The sequence below is a fragment of the Buteo buteo genome, chromosome 8 (genome assembly GCF_964188355.1).
Source record: "Buteo buteo chromosome 8, bButBut1.hap1.1, whole genome shotgun sequence".
NCBI classification, from domain to species: Eukaryota; Metazoa; Chordata; class Aves; order Accipitriformes; family Accipitridae; genus Buteo; species Buteo buteo.
In genome coordinates, this window is record NC_134178.1 from 26082852 (window position 1) to 26099006 (window position 16155).

At 38.8% G+C, this 16155-nt stretch overlaps 1 protein-coding gene across 1 annotated transcript in view; it reads left to right on the forward strand.

Annotated features, from left to right (window-relative positions):
- Positions 1 to 16155, forward strand: part of ROBO2 (roundabout guidance receptor 2) — a 438049-nt gene that overhangs the window by 323016 nt on the left and 98878 nt on the right. Inside the window, exon 5 of the mRNA XM_075033940.1 lies at positions 5290 to 5428. Coding sequence (XP_074890041.1) covers positions 5290 to 5428 — 139 coding nt within the window. The remainder of the gene's footprint in view (positions 1 to 5289; positions 5429 to 16155) is intronic.

Below are 16155 nucleotides of genomic sequence, written 5' to 3' on the forward strand. Positions count from 1 at the left end.
AAATTAACATGGTTGTAGATGTATATAAAAGGAGAAAAACACTAACAATTGATAAAAATCATTCTACTTTATTTGCATGTGCCCCTTAACAGTGCTCCATGCCTTTACTGTGCAAGCTCATCACATCTTGAGTACTGTGTAGAGTGTGGAAGTTTGCAATGTCTACACAAGTGCTTATTTCTCAAATGAAAAATGGAAAAGTGCCTAAAAAGAGGTAGTAGAAGAATGTCTTTAAATATAAAACCATCTGCTTTTGCAATTATATTTTCATGTATTTGACCAACACAGGTAAATTTAGTGTGATCCTAATATCCTGTCTTCTTCAAGATCTTCATTTTTGGCAGAGAGCTTTACTTTATCCAGATCATGTTGCAATTAATGAAATATTTACACTATTGACAGCATTCTGAAATGAAACTTACTTCCAACCATCTAATGTTTCTTTTTTTTCCTTTACATCAGAACACTAAAGTGAAAAAAAGCTTTTATTTTCAACTCTTTGCCGTTGAATCCCTCCCTAAGCCTTTTAATTCATGTTTTAATACTTCTTTCTAGAACATGAAAACATTTTTAAAAAAATGATGCGTTCTCTCCAGCAAAGACAGACAAAACAGTTCTAAATCAGATTGAGCCTCTACATTATGGGGACCATCAAATCCTTCATTCTAGCAGTTGCCTCAGCAGAGAAAATGTATTAAGGTAGTTAGGATCATTTTAATTAGATTGAGGTCCCATATATGGCTGTCTAACTTTTTGAGGAACAGAGAAAGGGCAATAATACATCTGAAGGTCATCTGAGTCTCTCTAATAGACTGTGATACTCAGGCCAATTGTTAAATAGAGGAAAAATTGAGTTCCGGGTTTAACTTGTGTCAGCACCCAAAGCAAGGAAAGGATTTTCCTATGTTTCTGGTTAGGATCAGTTCGTAGGTTTTCTTGCAGCGCATATCTCAAGCACTGCAACAGATTGTAGGTGTGTGCCCAGATTACATTAACAATCCCCTTTTATAACTGCAATCGAAGTTTATTCTGAAGTTATAAAGGTCATCCCAGTAATAGCATGACTGGTTGACATGACATATAACCATGACCTATTTCATAGTTCTCTTCAAAGATTTTTAATATTCATCAGAGAAAGTCTAGGAGGTGGGTTCTTTATTTACTCAATGAAAGCTTATAAAATAGCTATATTAAAATCTTTAGATATGTCTATGATTTTAATTTATTACCCTTTCTTGCTGTTTCTCAAATGTATTGTGTTCTGAATGCAGTTGACAGAGTAACAATATTTAATTATACCACAAGGCTTTATTTATGGGCAAACCATTTCAAAATTATAAAACAAAAAGGTTTTTTTCTCAAGTTTAGCTCTGAAACTAAATTTGACCTGGCTACGTGAAGAAACCTTCTTTATTTAGCATGCTTGGGCAAGCAGTGCTGTCTCCTGAGAGATTAACATTGTAAGCAAGTTATGCAGGTGACTCAAATCCAGTTAATCTCACATAAAGAATGTTAATTGCATTGGCAATGGCATTCACTCTGATCACTTCATAGCTGTATAATTAGCTATTGGACATATTCGAGGGGTTGTCTGAGTGATACACATACAGGAAACAACATGAGAGGTAACTTGTTCTTTCCTGATTCACACTGTGCAAAATGCAGAGATTATGGAAAAATGGAAATATTGGTATTTTCATGTCCTTGCTAACTGGGATCTGTACGTACTGTTTATTTTCTAGCAAATTCTTAACTGTTTTGGAAAATACACAGTTTGAGTAGCCGATCTGAAACAAACATGTATGTATGTATACTCCTGAATTGCCTTGATGTGGAATCAAGTGATTTACCTAATGACCTGTAAGCCATTTACTGTCTCATCAGCTGGATTCACCTCAAAATGTGATAGGAATTTATTTTCTCATCTCCTGTATAGGAGCATTTACAGCCACAAGTAGCAATCTCATAAATATGCATACATTAGTTTCTTAGCTGTTTACAGGCAACTTTTATAAACATGGTCTAAAATAATTTTTGTAGGCAGACCAAGACAACATACAGGCACATGCAGAGTTACTTAAATTCAGTGTGGGTGAACCATGGTCTCTAAATCTTCTATAAGGATGCTGATCTGGATCTAAATTTCTTGGTTTAGGATCATCTCTTGAAAAACAAATACCAGAATGTAGAGTGTATTGTGTATGAGCTCAGAGCAGGGGTTGGTCTGAGCTCTTCTTAGGAGAGAAGTTGTCAATAAGATACTTTTACAAACTCACAGAAAGTTTCATTAAGATATTCCCTTACACATAATTGCAGACAGGCCAAGTGCATTGCTTAGCATTAAAGTTAACAGCTAATGCTTTTATTACTTTGTCCAGTTTTAATAAGTTTGTCAAACTGAAAGGCTTTATCCAAAATTTACCATGCCTGATTGGATTGGAAAACTGATTTTTTTTATTTTTTTTTTTAATTGCCAAAATAATTCATTCTTCTCTAAGAATGTTGAAGTTCCTGCAGTTTGGAGGTGAAAGGGATAATTGGAGGGAAATGGGGAAGGATTTGAAGGAGAGGAATGGAGGAAGCTTTTTATTCTGGGAAATGCAGGTCCCTCATATTGAATAACAGGGACTTAAAATTTGATGGGAAATAGCTACACAATGCCAGAGATGTACTTTTTTGCTTGTCCAAAGAATTTTCACTATATTTAGCCAATTATGCACCTCTAAATAAAAGTAAAAAATCATCAATCCATATGCCAGAGACACCAGGTAGAATGCAGGTCTGAATAGCATTTTCCTGCAACTGCACTGCACTCCTTCTGCTGTCACTCTCCTGGGATGATGCTTGGTTACTTCGGCCGATTTTTCTTGTGTTAATATGGTGGATGGGCTGTATATGGGTGGCACAGAGAAAAGAAGCTCCGGTTCAAGTGTAGTTCAAACACACAGCAGAGAAGAGTCAGTTTGCTGTGAGGTATGAAGAAGTGAGAGGCATGGATAGTTGGAAGGAAGACTGGATTTGTGAACTTGCTGGGTTCCAGCTGTGAAAAGCAATATTCTGGGCTAGGAGGAAACAAATCAGCTAAGGAAGCAGTTGGCAGCTGGAAAGAGCTGGCACAGCCAGTGACTGAAATGGAAGGGGACTTGAGGCACTGTCACAGGCTGGCAAAAACACGTAGGTGAGGGTAGAAGCAAACCTAGCTGGAGATTGGGAAGCATCAGGAGACTACATGCACAGGTAAGGAAAAGTCTGATGAAGCACACTCAGGACAAGGAGCTGTAGTGAAGGTTATATATGGCTTGTACACAGACTTGAAACAGGGAATAAAGACTGAGATTTCAAGGTGCGGAGAGAGACTAGAACTGAATTTACTCGCCCAAATGCTGCTGGAACCTGTAGGTCCCGGGCAGGACTAGGAATAGTACAAAAACAATGACTTGGGAGAAATGGGGAGAAGAATCTCTGCCCAATAGACATGTTTTTATCTCTAGCATCTGAAAAAGTGCTATAGATTCTTGAGCGTGTCTATTCTTCTGCTGACAAAATATGCTTTTCCCTGCCAATAGGTTCTCCTGCTAGTATTATGGAATTCCTATGTGATGCTGTCACTCATTTACATAATTATTAACAGGTGGTTTTGTGTTCCTTATTTCCTGACTTAATATTCTAATTTGCAAAAGTGGTGAAAATTTTATCGGCTGCAACTGAATTCAATGGAAGCTGAGCTTTGAACACACAAAATTAATGATACATTCTCCCCCCCAAAAAATTGGCAGGTTTGTGTCTCACATTGAGCATCAAAATTTAGGAGATATTTTTTACCTTGCTTTCTTAGATCTCCATCACACTTCGGAGAGGAGCTATGAAAATAAGTGAATTGTTTATGAACCGTTAAGATAGGTGTAATGGAGGTCATGAGGAAATTAATAATTCCACCTTTGAAGAGAAGTTTGAGTAGTATGACAGGAGGCCACCCACTAAATGGTACAACTAAAGCAAAATATTAAACACCTGCTCATTAAATGAACACCAACAATCTGGAGATGTTTGGGGAAAAAACAGTATGTGATCATATAATTGCAACCAGTCCCATAAGGCATAAACAGAAAGGGAGTGATTAAAAGGCACACAGATAGCCTTAGTTCTGGCACTGAGGTGCTGCATGCTTGATTTTGCAATGTTATTAATATTCTTTTAATGTTGGGGGTTTTATTATTTGGATATAATAAACATGGATAGCCAACCCATAAACTCAGCTCTGTAGTTATCAAGACAAACTGCCTGAGTCAGAATCTGGTATTGCTTACATCTGTGTGAATTTTGAATAATTTTTTAAGTGACATCACACCCTTCAACTTGCTAAGAATGAAATGTGAGACGTAGTGTGCAACCAGTTTTAAATGTCTTTATAATAAAACCCTGTCTTGACTGGAAATACTACTTCATATAAACCCAGTCTTACAATGGTTTGGCTCTAGCATAAATAATTTATGATGATAAAAGTGTGGTATGGCTAGGAGAGGACAGAACAAAATTTATGCAATCCAAAGGCAACTTAGAAACTAACCCCAGTGACATCCTTTCAAATTCAATTACTGGTACTTTGAGTTTGTACCAGTATAACTGAGATCAGATTGTGGCTCTGCATCTGGATTTTAAGCAGGCCTGTACAACATTATGATGATTAATAATATTTGTAGCCATGCAGGCTAACATAACAAGGGTAAACAGAACTTATTATTCAGACCGTAATTTAGTTTTCCATGGTGAAGTTAGCAAGGGGGATCAGGGAAGCTCTGACCTACGATAGTCTGCAATTGGCTGAGATGCATAACACGGAGTTTACGTTTTCCTCCAAAACATCAAGACATTGATTATTGCCAAAGGCAGCTATCTCCACTGGCAGCTCATCTATTGCTAGAGCAGGCAGGAGCTTTTAGATCATGTCCTGTGTATGCAGTGGTGAAGAGCCAAAATGTTTGCACAGAAGGGCACGGACACGGAGATCTCTCGGCTGGTGTGGCAGGTGGGCAGTCAGTGCTAGCACAGGCTTCCTTCTGGTGGCACTCAGCTCTTGCATCAGGGCTGGATGCAACAGCCCCTGCCTCTCCAGCCTGGCAAGTCATCTTCCGGGCTCTTTATGCTCATCATCAGTTCCACTTGTCTGAATTTGTGGAGCTCAGCCTCCTTTCTTCGTTCTGTAAATCAGTAAGCAAAAAGATGCTGAAAAGTGAAAAGTGTTCATTTCAACCCTCTGACTCACTAAGGAATTTTAATGTCTCTTTCCAGAGCGGCCCACGTTTCTCAGGCGACCGATTAACCAAGTGGTGCTGGAGGACGAGGCCGTGGATTTCCGATGCCAGGTGCAGGGGGATCCCACACCCACAGTCCGGTGGAAAAAAGATGAGGCAGACTTACCGAGAGGAAGGTGAGAGCAACATTCATGTTCCCCAGACTTTCAAGTTTCAATTGTTGAGTAATGCTGGAATCACTCCCTACTACTTAGAGTTTGTTGTTTGACATTATGGTGAAGATTTATTTCCCATAATGCTGGTCTTTGGCACTACAAAACCTGTTCCAGAGCCAGCTGAGCAGGGAAACCCAGTCTGTGTTGATTTGTCCACATAACGGATTGCCATGGAAGGAAGAAAAGTGATGTGTCAGTATTATGAGCACATGGGTATTCACTGAATTTGCTGGAGAAAGTAAAGATGTTTTAGGGATGTACTAGTGATAGTAGCCTTCATAATAACATGCTGATACCAAAAGGGAGAAAACTTGGCTGCAGAGTTGCAGAGCACTCCACTGCACTAGCAGGATGAATTAGAAGCAGAGCACTGTGGTGGACTTTGCTGGCTCCTTGGCTCATGTCTGTTACGTCTCAGAGAGAAACCTTCCTCTTGAGGAAACAAAACAGCAAACTAGCAGAAGTGGAAAACAAAGTTGAAATCTGTAACAGGCCCCTTGTGTTCAAGAAAGATTCATTTAGTCTGGAACAAACATGGAGAAAATTCTAGAGTGAGCAGGTGATGAGAATCTGTCCTATAAAAGGACATTAAATTAGCTTTGCTCCTTTCAGCTAAAGGAGCAGAGTTTGGTCCTTGCTTTCTGGAAGTTTTTCTAGTTTTGGTGCTGAATCATTATTAGATTAAAAAGTCTTAACAGAGAAATAGGTCTGGGAACAGGAATGAGAACCCCGGTCTCCATAATGCAACCAATCCTTCTGGCCCTATGAGTCCTGACTCATTTTTGCACAGTGCTTTTAATTTCAAGAGGCGACATGAATAGTGCCTTTTTTTCCCCACCACATTTGATTATTCTTTTCTATCAGTGTTGGTTATCCCTGCGACGTTGCCAATGGAATTTGAAGAAAGGAAAAAATAATAATCTAAATCTTCTGTTCTTCAAAGAAGTGTTTTAAACACTGGACTTGCATAGGCTGGCTGCCAGCGTTACTTCTGCTCCTCCAATCATGATCTTAAAAGAAGAGCAGCTGCAGTGGTGTTTGTGGCCAGTTTGTGTCAGTGTATATTAAGTAAGTGCACTGTGAGCACACTACTAGACTAGGCCTAACTAAAACAAGTTAGACATTGCTATCTGCTTTCTGTATCACAGCATGTTTTACATCTTCAGCCCAACGAGGTGAAAAAAGTGTTAAGACTGTTATCTGGCAGACTTCATCCACTTGCTAAATATGGCATTTAGTGTCACATACGCTTTCATGAAAACTGATGGCAAAATTCCTCAGAGTCATACAGCACTTAATCATGTTTGCACCTTGGGTTAATATCTTTTGTTTCTCAATTTCTAAATCCTTTAACAAAATCCCAAAACTCAAATTGGAGAATACCTGTTTTAGTTTCCACATCCTCAACTCTGTAAGATGTCTTACAATTATTCAGTTAAATATATTAATGTAATGACACATAATCTAGAAAAAGACATTTTTATATAAGTACAGATACATATGTGTGTGTATATATATACTTACATTTTTAAATTAATTTCCTTGCAATTTAAAACAAAATAAAAAATGACATAACGTTTTTGCTAATTATATTGATAGATGTGTATGCATGTAATACATAAAATATTATTTTGAAGAGCACACTTTTAGATGGCAGGATGAATTTTTCTCTTTGCTTGTGTTTTGGGTTTGTGTGGCAGGGTTTTTGGTAGCGTGGGAGGGGCCGCAGGACTGGCTCCTGTGAGAAGCTGCCAGAAGCTTCCCGGGCTCCAAGCCGGACCCACCTCTGGCCCAGGCCAAGCCCGTCAGTGATGGTGGTCGCGCCTCTGGGAGAACAGATTTCAGAAGGGGAACCGGTAGCAAGTGGGGGATTGGAATGGGAGAGGAACCCCTCTGCAGACACCGAGGTCAGTGAGGAAGGAGGGGAGGAGGTGCGCCGGAGGAGGGGATGCCCCTGCAGCCCGTGGTGGGATGGGATGGCAGGCTGTCCCCCCCCAGCCCAGGGAGGGGAGTGGGGGAGCAGATGCCCACCTGCAGCCTGTGGAGGAGCCCACGCTGGAGCAGGTGGATGCCCCAAAGCCGGCCGTGACTCCATGGGAAAACCCACGCTGGAGTAGTCTGTGCCTGAAGGACTGCAACCCACGGAAAGGACCTGCGCCAGGGAAGTTTGTTAGGAACTGCTGCCCGTGGAAAGGACTCACGCTGGAGAAGTTGGTGAAGGACTGTCTCCCGTGGGAGGCACCCCACACTGGAGCAGGGGAGGGGTGAGGAGTCCTCCTCCCCCGAGGAGGAAGGAGCGGCAGAGACAAGGTGTGGGGAGCTGACCCCAACCCCCATTCCCCGTCCCCCTGTGCCTCTGGTGGGGAGGAGGCAGAGAGAGCCGGGAGTGGGCTTGAGGCGGGAAGGAGGGAGGGCTGGGGGGAAGGTGTTCTCAGGTTTGGGTTCACTTCCTGATAGCCTTGTTTTGATTTGATTGGTAGTAAATTAAATTGATTTTGTTTCTTCCGCAAGTCGAGCCTGCCTTTTGCCCGTGACCATAAGTGGTGAGTGACCCCTCCCTGTCCTTGTCTCGACCCATGAGCCTGCCTTTATATTACCTCCTCCTCATCCTGCCAGGGCCAGGGTGGAGGAGTGAGCGAGAGGCTTCATGGTGCTTTGTTACCAGCTGGGCTTAAACCACAACAGCTTGCTATTTGACTATGCATTGTAGAGTAGTCCATAGTAAATACATTGTGCTTCTGTGATTTATTCTTACTGTTGTGCTACTTCTGTTGTTTTAATTCACATCTACTTTAGGTCTCATAAGCAGAAGTAATAGATGATGAACTGACAGTGCCTTTGATTAGATTGCAGTTTTATTGGGGTTTTTTTAATGGCTGTGTTCCTTCTTTTTCTTTTATATCTTACTGAGAAAAATATAGTACTATGCGCTTCAAGGTAATTTTTTCTGTTCACTCAGAATGTATTTCTAAGGAAGAAGAAATGTAACAGGAAGCACAGGAAGATTTTTCACTGGGCTGTTAACTAAAATAAGAGAAGGTTCATCAGATACATTCTGATCATAATCAACTTCAGGCTCAGAAACTACTCACAATGTTTTGCAGTATCTTTACATTGCTGTTTAACATTTCATTAACTGTGTTTTGGCATCTTAAAATAGAAAGTGGGGGTATGTCTTTATGTCTGCTTCCCAGAACGTCAGAGGCGTGGGTAAAGAAGGGACAAGGTTGCAGAATCTCAGGCTGGAGACCACCTTGGATGATAGAGGACTACCACTGTCCCTTCCCAGGTAGTGGGTTTCCACCACCTGAGCCACACGAATTGTAGTCATCTACTAGAGTCCAACATCTACACTTTAAATGCAAATACCTCTGATGATCAGGACTGTATGTTTTCTTTTCTAAAATGTATCATTTATATAGCAAGATACATAGCAGAGTCTTCACTGTCCAAAAAGCGGAAATTTCTAAACCATGCTGCATGATGCTTAATCAAGGAAGATAAACTTCGAACATCTGAAAGAAAAGCTATTGGTTTTTTCTTGATTTTTTTTAAAACGCAAGCAAATAAATTTGCCCAGGTATAGTCTGAATTAACGGGAGGATGAGAAAATGATAATATAGCAATTTTATAAATTAAGAAGGGAATTTCTAAGTTTTTCCTCCTTGATGAAGTGGGAGATTTCTTTTTTTCCTTTTTTGAGGTAAAACCAAAATTAGCTTTCAGCTTCTGATCTCCTGTATTTTAAGCATTTAACTTCTACAGTGAAATAAGAAATCCTCAAGGAATTCCCTTTGTTATTCTTCCTACATGCATAAATCCTTCTTCTGAGCAGATCTGTGCAGCTATTTGTCTTATAGCTTTCAATATCAATTTCCTGTTTCTACAGCTAATGACTTTCTTTGCACATCTGTCTGGTTTTGTTTTTTCAATAATTTCCTTTCTGCTTCATCCCTAGGTTACAAGACAATTATAGTAGGGACCTGTTTCAACAATTACTACAGATTTTTAAATGTGTCTATTGTTAGTTCATCTTTCAAAAGTGTCTAGCTCAGCAATAGCAAAGTGGGATAAACTGAATTTTTGTATGCATCTTGTTTCTGTAATTTGCTTCTGGTGAATGCCAGAATCAGTGATACTGGATCTGTAGTCTTTCAGAATTCCTTCTCTGTTTTCCCACCTTACTTCCTTTCAGCTTTTTTAGTGAAACATGTGAAAGCAAAGAGAAAAGTAATCACAGTAATTTCTGGTGACAAATATAAACAGTATTACTGCACCTATTGGTGTGTTGAGTAATAAATGGAAAATAATTTCAGGCTGTTACAGTTTTAATTATAAAGGTCCCTGGTGAACTGTAAGCACGTCTAGTTGCAGTTTGATTGAATGAGGAAAAAAAAGCAACTTCTAAAGAAATTATTGTGTTTGAAAATATGACTATTTTTAAAAAAATTAATTTGGCCATTTTGTTGAATTGTCTATGTAATTACCCAGAAATTTATGAATAACCATGCTTTAAAACTGAGAACAGATGGACATAAGTTTATTCTGAGGGTGCAAGGCTTCGTTCCAAATTTTAGCTATTTTGAATTGATGATCTGAAACAACTGTGATTGATAGTTTGTATTTTGAATTTAAAACCTTAAAGTGGTTCTTAGAGTGGAAGTTTTCAAAATGTCTGGGAAAAATAGGTCTCACTAGCAGTCAAAGGAAGTTACTTGCCCAACATCCTGTAGACCTGACTTGAGATTTCAAAGACTGTGGTATACATCATGGAGCTTTTCTGTGTATGGCTGGGCAGGAATTAGGAAAGCGCTAAGAAGGACCAGGTGGAAACAGTGTTGAGACTTACGTGTGCTAACTGTGTTCATATTTCTTTTACATTGCTGTGAAAATGAATTATTAAATTCTTCAGAGCTGAAAATTCTTTTCAGAGCCTAAACCAATTGCAGCAAATTAATAACTTGCTATTAAAAACGTTGATACTGCACCAACAGGGAGAAAAAAAGTACAATGTGAAGTCTAGGGTGTGTAAAGCTTTTTTCCAGAAGCTGTCCATTTCGAATCAGTGACCCATGACTGAAATGCATTGTGAATCAAGGGTAGAGGCGCATGGTGTATATTTTGTTTTAATTGCTCTAAAAATTCAGCACCACACCATAAGTTCCACAGTGCAGAAAGGCTAGAGAATAGTTAATCGAGTATGACTTGTCAAACTACTGGAGGTGAACACGATATTGTGGGGTCATCAGTCCTATGCCTTTGGCTGACATATTTGGTTCACTATTTCATGAATAGAGTTTCTTTTCATTGTAAGTGACACAAGGAAATAGCACAAAAATTGTACTAAAGTGACTCAGACAATTGTGGCCATGCATAATGACCAGGACCTATGGAAAATTGTCTTTATACATTGAACTCTTTTCCAGCCACATGTTCAGGTAGCTTTCCCTTTGATGTCTGCTTGGCAGAAATAGAGATTATACTTTCCTGCTAAGGAGCTGATGGTCTTCTGCATGGTGAGGAAGTCAATATGGCCTGTATCAACCTTTGATTAATCTGCTTTTTAGTCCTGGTAACAGGAAGAAAGCAGTATTATTTGAGAGCCTCCAGTATGAGAGTGGCGTATCTATGACTAGCAATTTAATAAAATTTGAATAAGGTTTGTACAGTGTTTCATGTCTTCAAATTTTCTAGTGAAGCCGAAGCGAGCAGCTGCATAGTCTGTAATTACATAGCAAGTAATACGGTTTTTTTTTTTTTTTAGGAAGTGGAGAGATTTTCAATTACGAGTTAAAATTTATGACACGCTATAATAACTGTTTAAACCTTTCACACAGAAGAAGCTAGCAGTGCCAGCTCTTTGGGAGAGTGAGGTTAGCTCAGCAAATGTATTTTTCAGTTGCCTTAAAAATGACTAAGTAGCAATCACATGGCCCTTTTTTTGCATTCCAGCCTGGAACAGCTGGTTTAGCTCAGTAAATACATCTTTAATGAAATTACAACCTGCTCTTGTAAGTTGCATTTACAGGCACTGTCTGATTAGATGAATATTGTACTAGAGATGAAAAGTGGCAACTGCACCAACAGGAAGAGGTATTTGTTTTACACGCCACCCACGCAATGGGAGTGTAGGCAGAAAAAACAAGAGTGATGCTTCAGAACAAAAATGGTGTGTAGTTTACACAAAGTAGATTGCTAAATGTTAAGAGATTGTAGGTTATTAAATGAAAGAGAACAGTAACACACAGCAGTGAAAATTACAAACAGCACGGTAAGCTTTCTTATTTACTGAAGATTAGGAATACTCATTAAAAATTATTTTGGAAAATGCATTCTTTATGCATAGACTTAACTTATTCTAAGATACGTGTTAGCACCAACAACAAAAGTCTGTGTAGATGTTAATCTCGCTATGTTTTTAAAACTGGTCTCTTTGTGCCTGAAAAGTAATTGCATACGCATAGCCTGGGTAGTAATACTGTCTGTCACACTTCTGATAGGTGTGCATTTTAAGTTAAGTACTATAATTTCTATGCTTTCCTCCATGGATTCTTGTGAGATCAAAACTACGGGTAAATGATGAAATTTTAAAAGTATCTTACTGTCTTCCAGATTCAATTTGTTGAAATGGATTTAAATGTGACTGACAGCAAACCTTATCCCAATAAACTCAGAAAAGTTAGATTTTTTTAAGAGGGATCCAGAAAGGGCCTGATAGCCAGAGATGTTCTTCATTTGTTTTTCTCCATGATCATGGAATAAGGCACTGTAAGCCAGAGAGGCAGTAATTTTTAGGAATAAACATGGTGCTACATAATTCTATTTATATTCTGTGGATGGGATAGTGAGGTATTTAACTACAGCCTCCTCTAGATAGAACCAAGGGGAGAATGACCTTTCAATGAAATATGAGTTAATAACACTGCAGCACTGTGTGCTTTGGTTGAGTTAATCTCTGTGCAGATTGTAACAAAATGCTGTCTAATGTATATTGAAAATTAATTAGAGTAAAGAGTGTGTTTTAGTGTTGTAATGGATATAATCTTTGGTTACATCAGCAAATTTCTGTTGCAGTTAATAACAATTAATGGTTTTAAATAAAGGGTCAGGGAAAGGGTGTTTTTCATATTAGCTGTATCATGTTAGTATTCATCACCTCTGGTTAGATCCAGTGTGATTTGCATGCCCATCTTTTGTTTCCTAAACTAAAGCATCAAGGAGAGATTAAGTCCCTTTATGAGGAGCATAGGGGAGAAGATTGGAAGTTCTTAATAGCTTGTCAAAAGAAGACAGTGAAAGAAAGAGGTTTAATATGCTATTTGTATTCTTACATACATCTGGAGGGAGTAGAGGTGTTTTGCAGAGGATGTTGTTATCTTGGGTTTAATGTAGCACATGGCTGGCACAGGGTAAGCTGCAGTGCAACTTGCAGAGAGTCCGTGTAGCCTAACTGAATACAGGCAGATTTCAGCTGAGTGCAATGTAAGCATCTTTTTAGCTGTTATGTTGAATCATTTGAGGAAACTGCTCCTGTAAAGCCGGATATATCATTTAGAGATAGAGAGCTAATAAGGGGTAGAAGAGAGGCGGGGATTGGTTTATTTTTGTGTAAATAGTGTCAAGATGATGTACCCCAGTGCTGGTGGGGTACACCCTCCTGTTGTTCTTTTGGTTGAGTATCCCTCTTCTCTTATTGATACTTTGCCTGTCAGTGATCCCTTCCTGTTCTGTAAGTGGAAAAATATTCCTTACAGTTTTCTGAGGAATACATGGCCAAGTGAAAGTGTAAATTAGAGTATTTTTTGACATTTTAAATCCCTCAAGGCATGGCACTGAATAAAGTCCTGTAAATGCATTGTCCCACAGTTACCCCAGAGGTCTATAGTCTAACCCAGTAGTTACCTGCCATTCAATGTGTATGAAATATTAAATGCTGTGAGCAAAAGTGTTAGATGCGTGGCTGTGCTAGACTGATCAGCAGAGAAACGGTTAATAACACTGACATCTAAATTGGCTTCATGTTAAGTGTCAGTTCTCACACAGAGCTGAAGAAGAGCTATTGTTTCAGGCAGTCTGTTTGCAGATGCATGCAAACAGTCTCCAGTTGCTTACATAAGGGTCAAGGGTGGGAAAATAGCTTTACAACTCCATGGACAGCAACCATAAAGGAATTGTGTCAACTAGCAGTTCTGCCTGCATGGTTTCTCTTTATGCTATGTGAACTGTTGGTGATCTATAAAGTGATCACTGTCAGTGCACTTGAAATAGGATTGTCACAAGAGAATGTTTTATTTGTTATTCTCTCTTATTTAACATACTAAAACTGTTAAATTTCAGAGAATTAAATAAGTTGCTAGCAGAGTTCTGAAACAAAATTTAATGCTAGTAGTAGTAGCCTCAAATATAGATTTCTCAGAATTTTCCACTCACAGAAGACTGCAGTAAATAAATGGTCTTGCAGGAAGGAGACCCAAGAAAACTTAATGTAGAATTTCACTCAAAGTACTCATTCTAGTGCTTGAATCTTTCTTTAGTATCAGAAAAGCAGACTGTAATAAGTAAAAGCTTACTAATGACATAATTTATACATTGTAAGTTTTAGAATATTAAGGTAGCCTGCTTTCTTGAAAAGTGTAAGGATATCAAGCAGTTTAAGCTCACTATTATCAGCTTATTGACTATTAAAACTACAGAATGAAAAAGTAAAGATTGTTTACCATGCAGTTTTTCTCTAAAATCCTCAGGAGAGCAGGGAGAGGGAAGCTGGTAGTTATGTTCAAGTGAGAGTAAGATTTAAGAGTTCTGACCACAGTATCATTGGTGCTACTGGAATGGCTGGCCTGCAGGGGTTTCTTCTGCTTTAACACATTCCATCCCTGCATGGGATACAAAAGTTGTCATCCTAGTTAAAAACAAAAAACCAAAAACTGTCAGTGAAGACACTGCAAGGTTAAAGTTTTAACCCTAACAACTCTTTTCCATTTCCTATTGCTAAGTCCTATGTTGAGAATTACTTAACATTAGCAAAATGTACTTTTTAAGAATATGACTTCTGGCTCAACTGTAATGTTGAAGGCACTTTCATTAAAACATTAACATGACTTCATCTTTAATTGCCACTTCAAGGTTGGTTACTGATTTGAAGTACAGATTAGAAAATATTTCAGTTAGTTCTCTGACAAGTTTGTGGTAATCTTTCATCATGCTTAAGGTAAATAATAATAGACAGGACAACAAATTCTGTTTTATTTCAAACTACTCATAATCTGTGTGCTCCTGTTAAAAAAAATGCATCAAGCCACAGTTAGTGAGTGCAAGTCTGGGCTCAGATCTTCTTACTGTGTTCCACTCCTTGCAGCATCATTTCAATTTTTTAAGAACAGGAACGGACAGAAACAGTATTTTGCTTTTCCTTAAAATTAATTTCAGTGTCATGTGCTGAGCAGATAACCCTGAGAATCAAGGGTGCTTTTCTGATGGATGGATTTAGAACATAGGCATTAATAATACAAATCTCCCCAAGTGGCAGACAAATGTGTCTCATCTGTGAAAGGACTACTTCTGGTGATAGGAGGATAGGTCTCCATGCCAAGTCATTACATGGTCTCTTAGCTCATACTTCTACTGACGTTCCAGTTTTTGAAATGTGGAGCTCTGTCTGGAACTAAAATCAAATCAGAAGCCCATTTTGGGTAATTATCATGTGGTAATTCCCTGTGAGTACTTCTCTGTGCAAACAGAGATGTTAAGGTAAAAGATGGAGCCTGCATCAGTTTAGACAGAGCTTACTGAGTCACTGATTCCCAAACATATGTTTTGTTCTTAACTTCTGTTTGTTTCCAAATTATTTCAAAGAGAATAAAAAAGCAGTCTCATTTTTCTTTCTGGGTTCTCTCCTGAGCACATGGCTACTGGTTTTGTGAGGCACTAGTTACATGCAGTCACACATCTATGTTTGCATGTAAGAGTAGTACTGTATAGTGTAATGCTTCCAGAGAAGTTGGAAAACACCATTTCCTTGGACATAGGTATGGTTTCACAATGTTGGCCCAATGACTGTAACTGTTGTATACATCTTTTATGAGATTTAGGTCATTTTATTGACTGCCTTGGTTTAAGGCACAGTGCAGTGTGGATTTGTGTTTTATATTATTGCAATTGAGAGTGTCCACTATAAGAAATTACCAGTAATGTACTGATCACAACCAATAAAAGATTTTGGATGAAAGCAGAACCTGCTGTCAATATATTTTAAGAAAATCAAAATAGTGTATCACTTAGCTCCTTTACTGGTTTGTTGGAATAAGGCCAGTGAACCATTTTATATAGCTGCTTGCATACATGCCTTGCAGAAAGAAATTCAAGGTAATGTCACTTTGCCTTATACCTTTCTCTGGTATGAATGACGTAGCCAAAGAATAAATGGGAATCTGGACATGTGGATGTGAGTGGCAGCCGTCCTGTCAGCACCTTGGGGATAGCTCCCTGGTAGCTCAATTTATCATAGCTGTAAGCAGCATCTTAGAGCCACCCAGCAACAAGCAGCCTTGATTTCAGGGGTACAACAGAGTAATTTGAGACCAGTGCACACAAATATATGCATTTATGCTTTCTCTGTCACTGATTCATGTTTTGCTAGGGAAAGAAAACCAGAGACTCCTTTATTTTTCTCTCAGAAAGCTGTCACT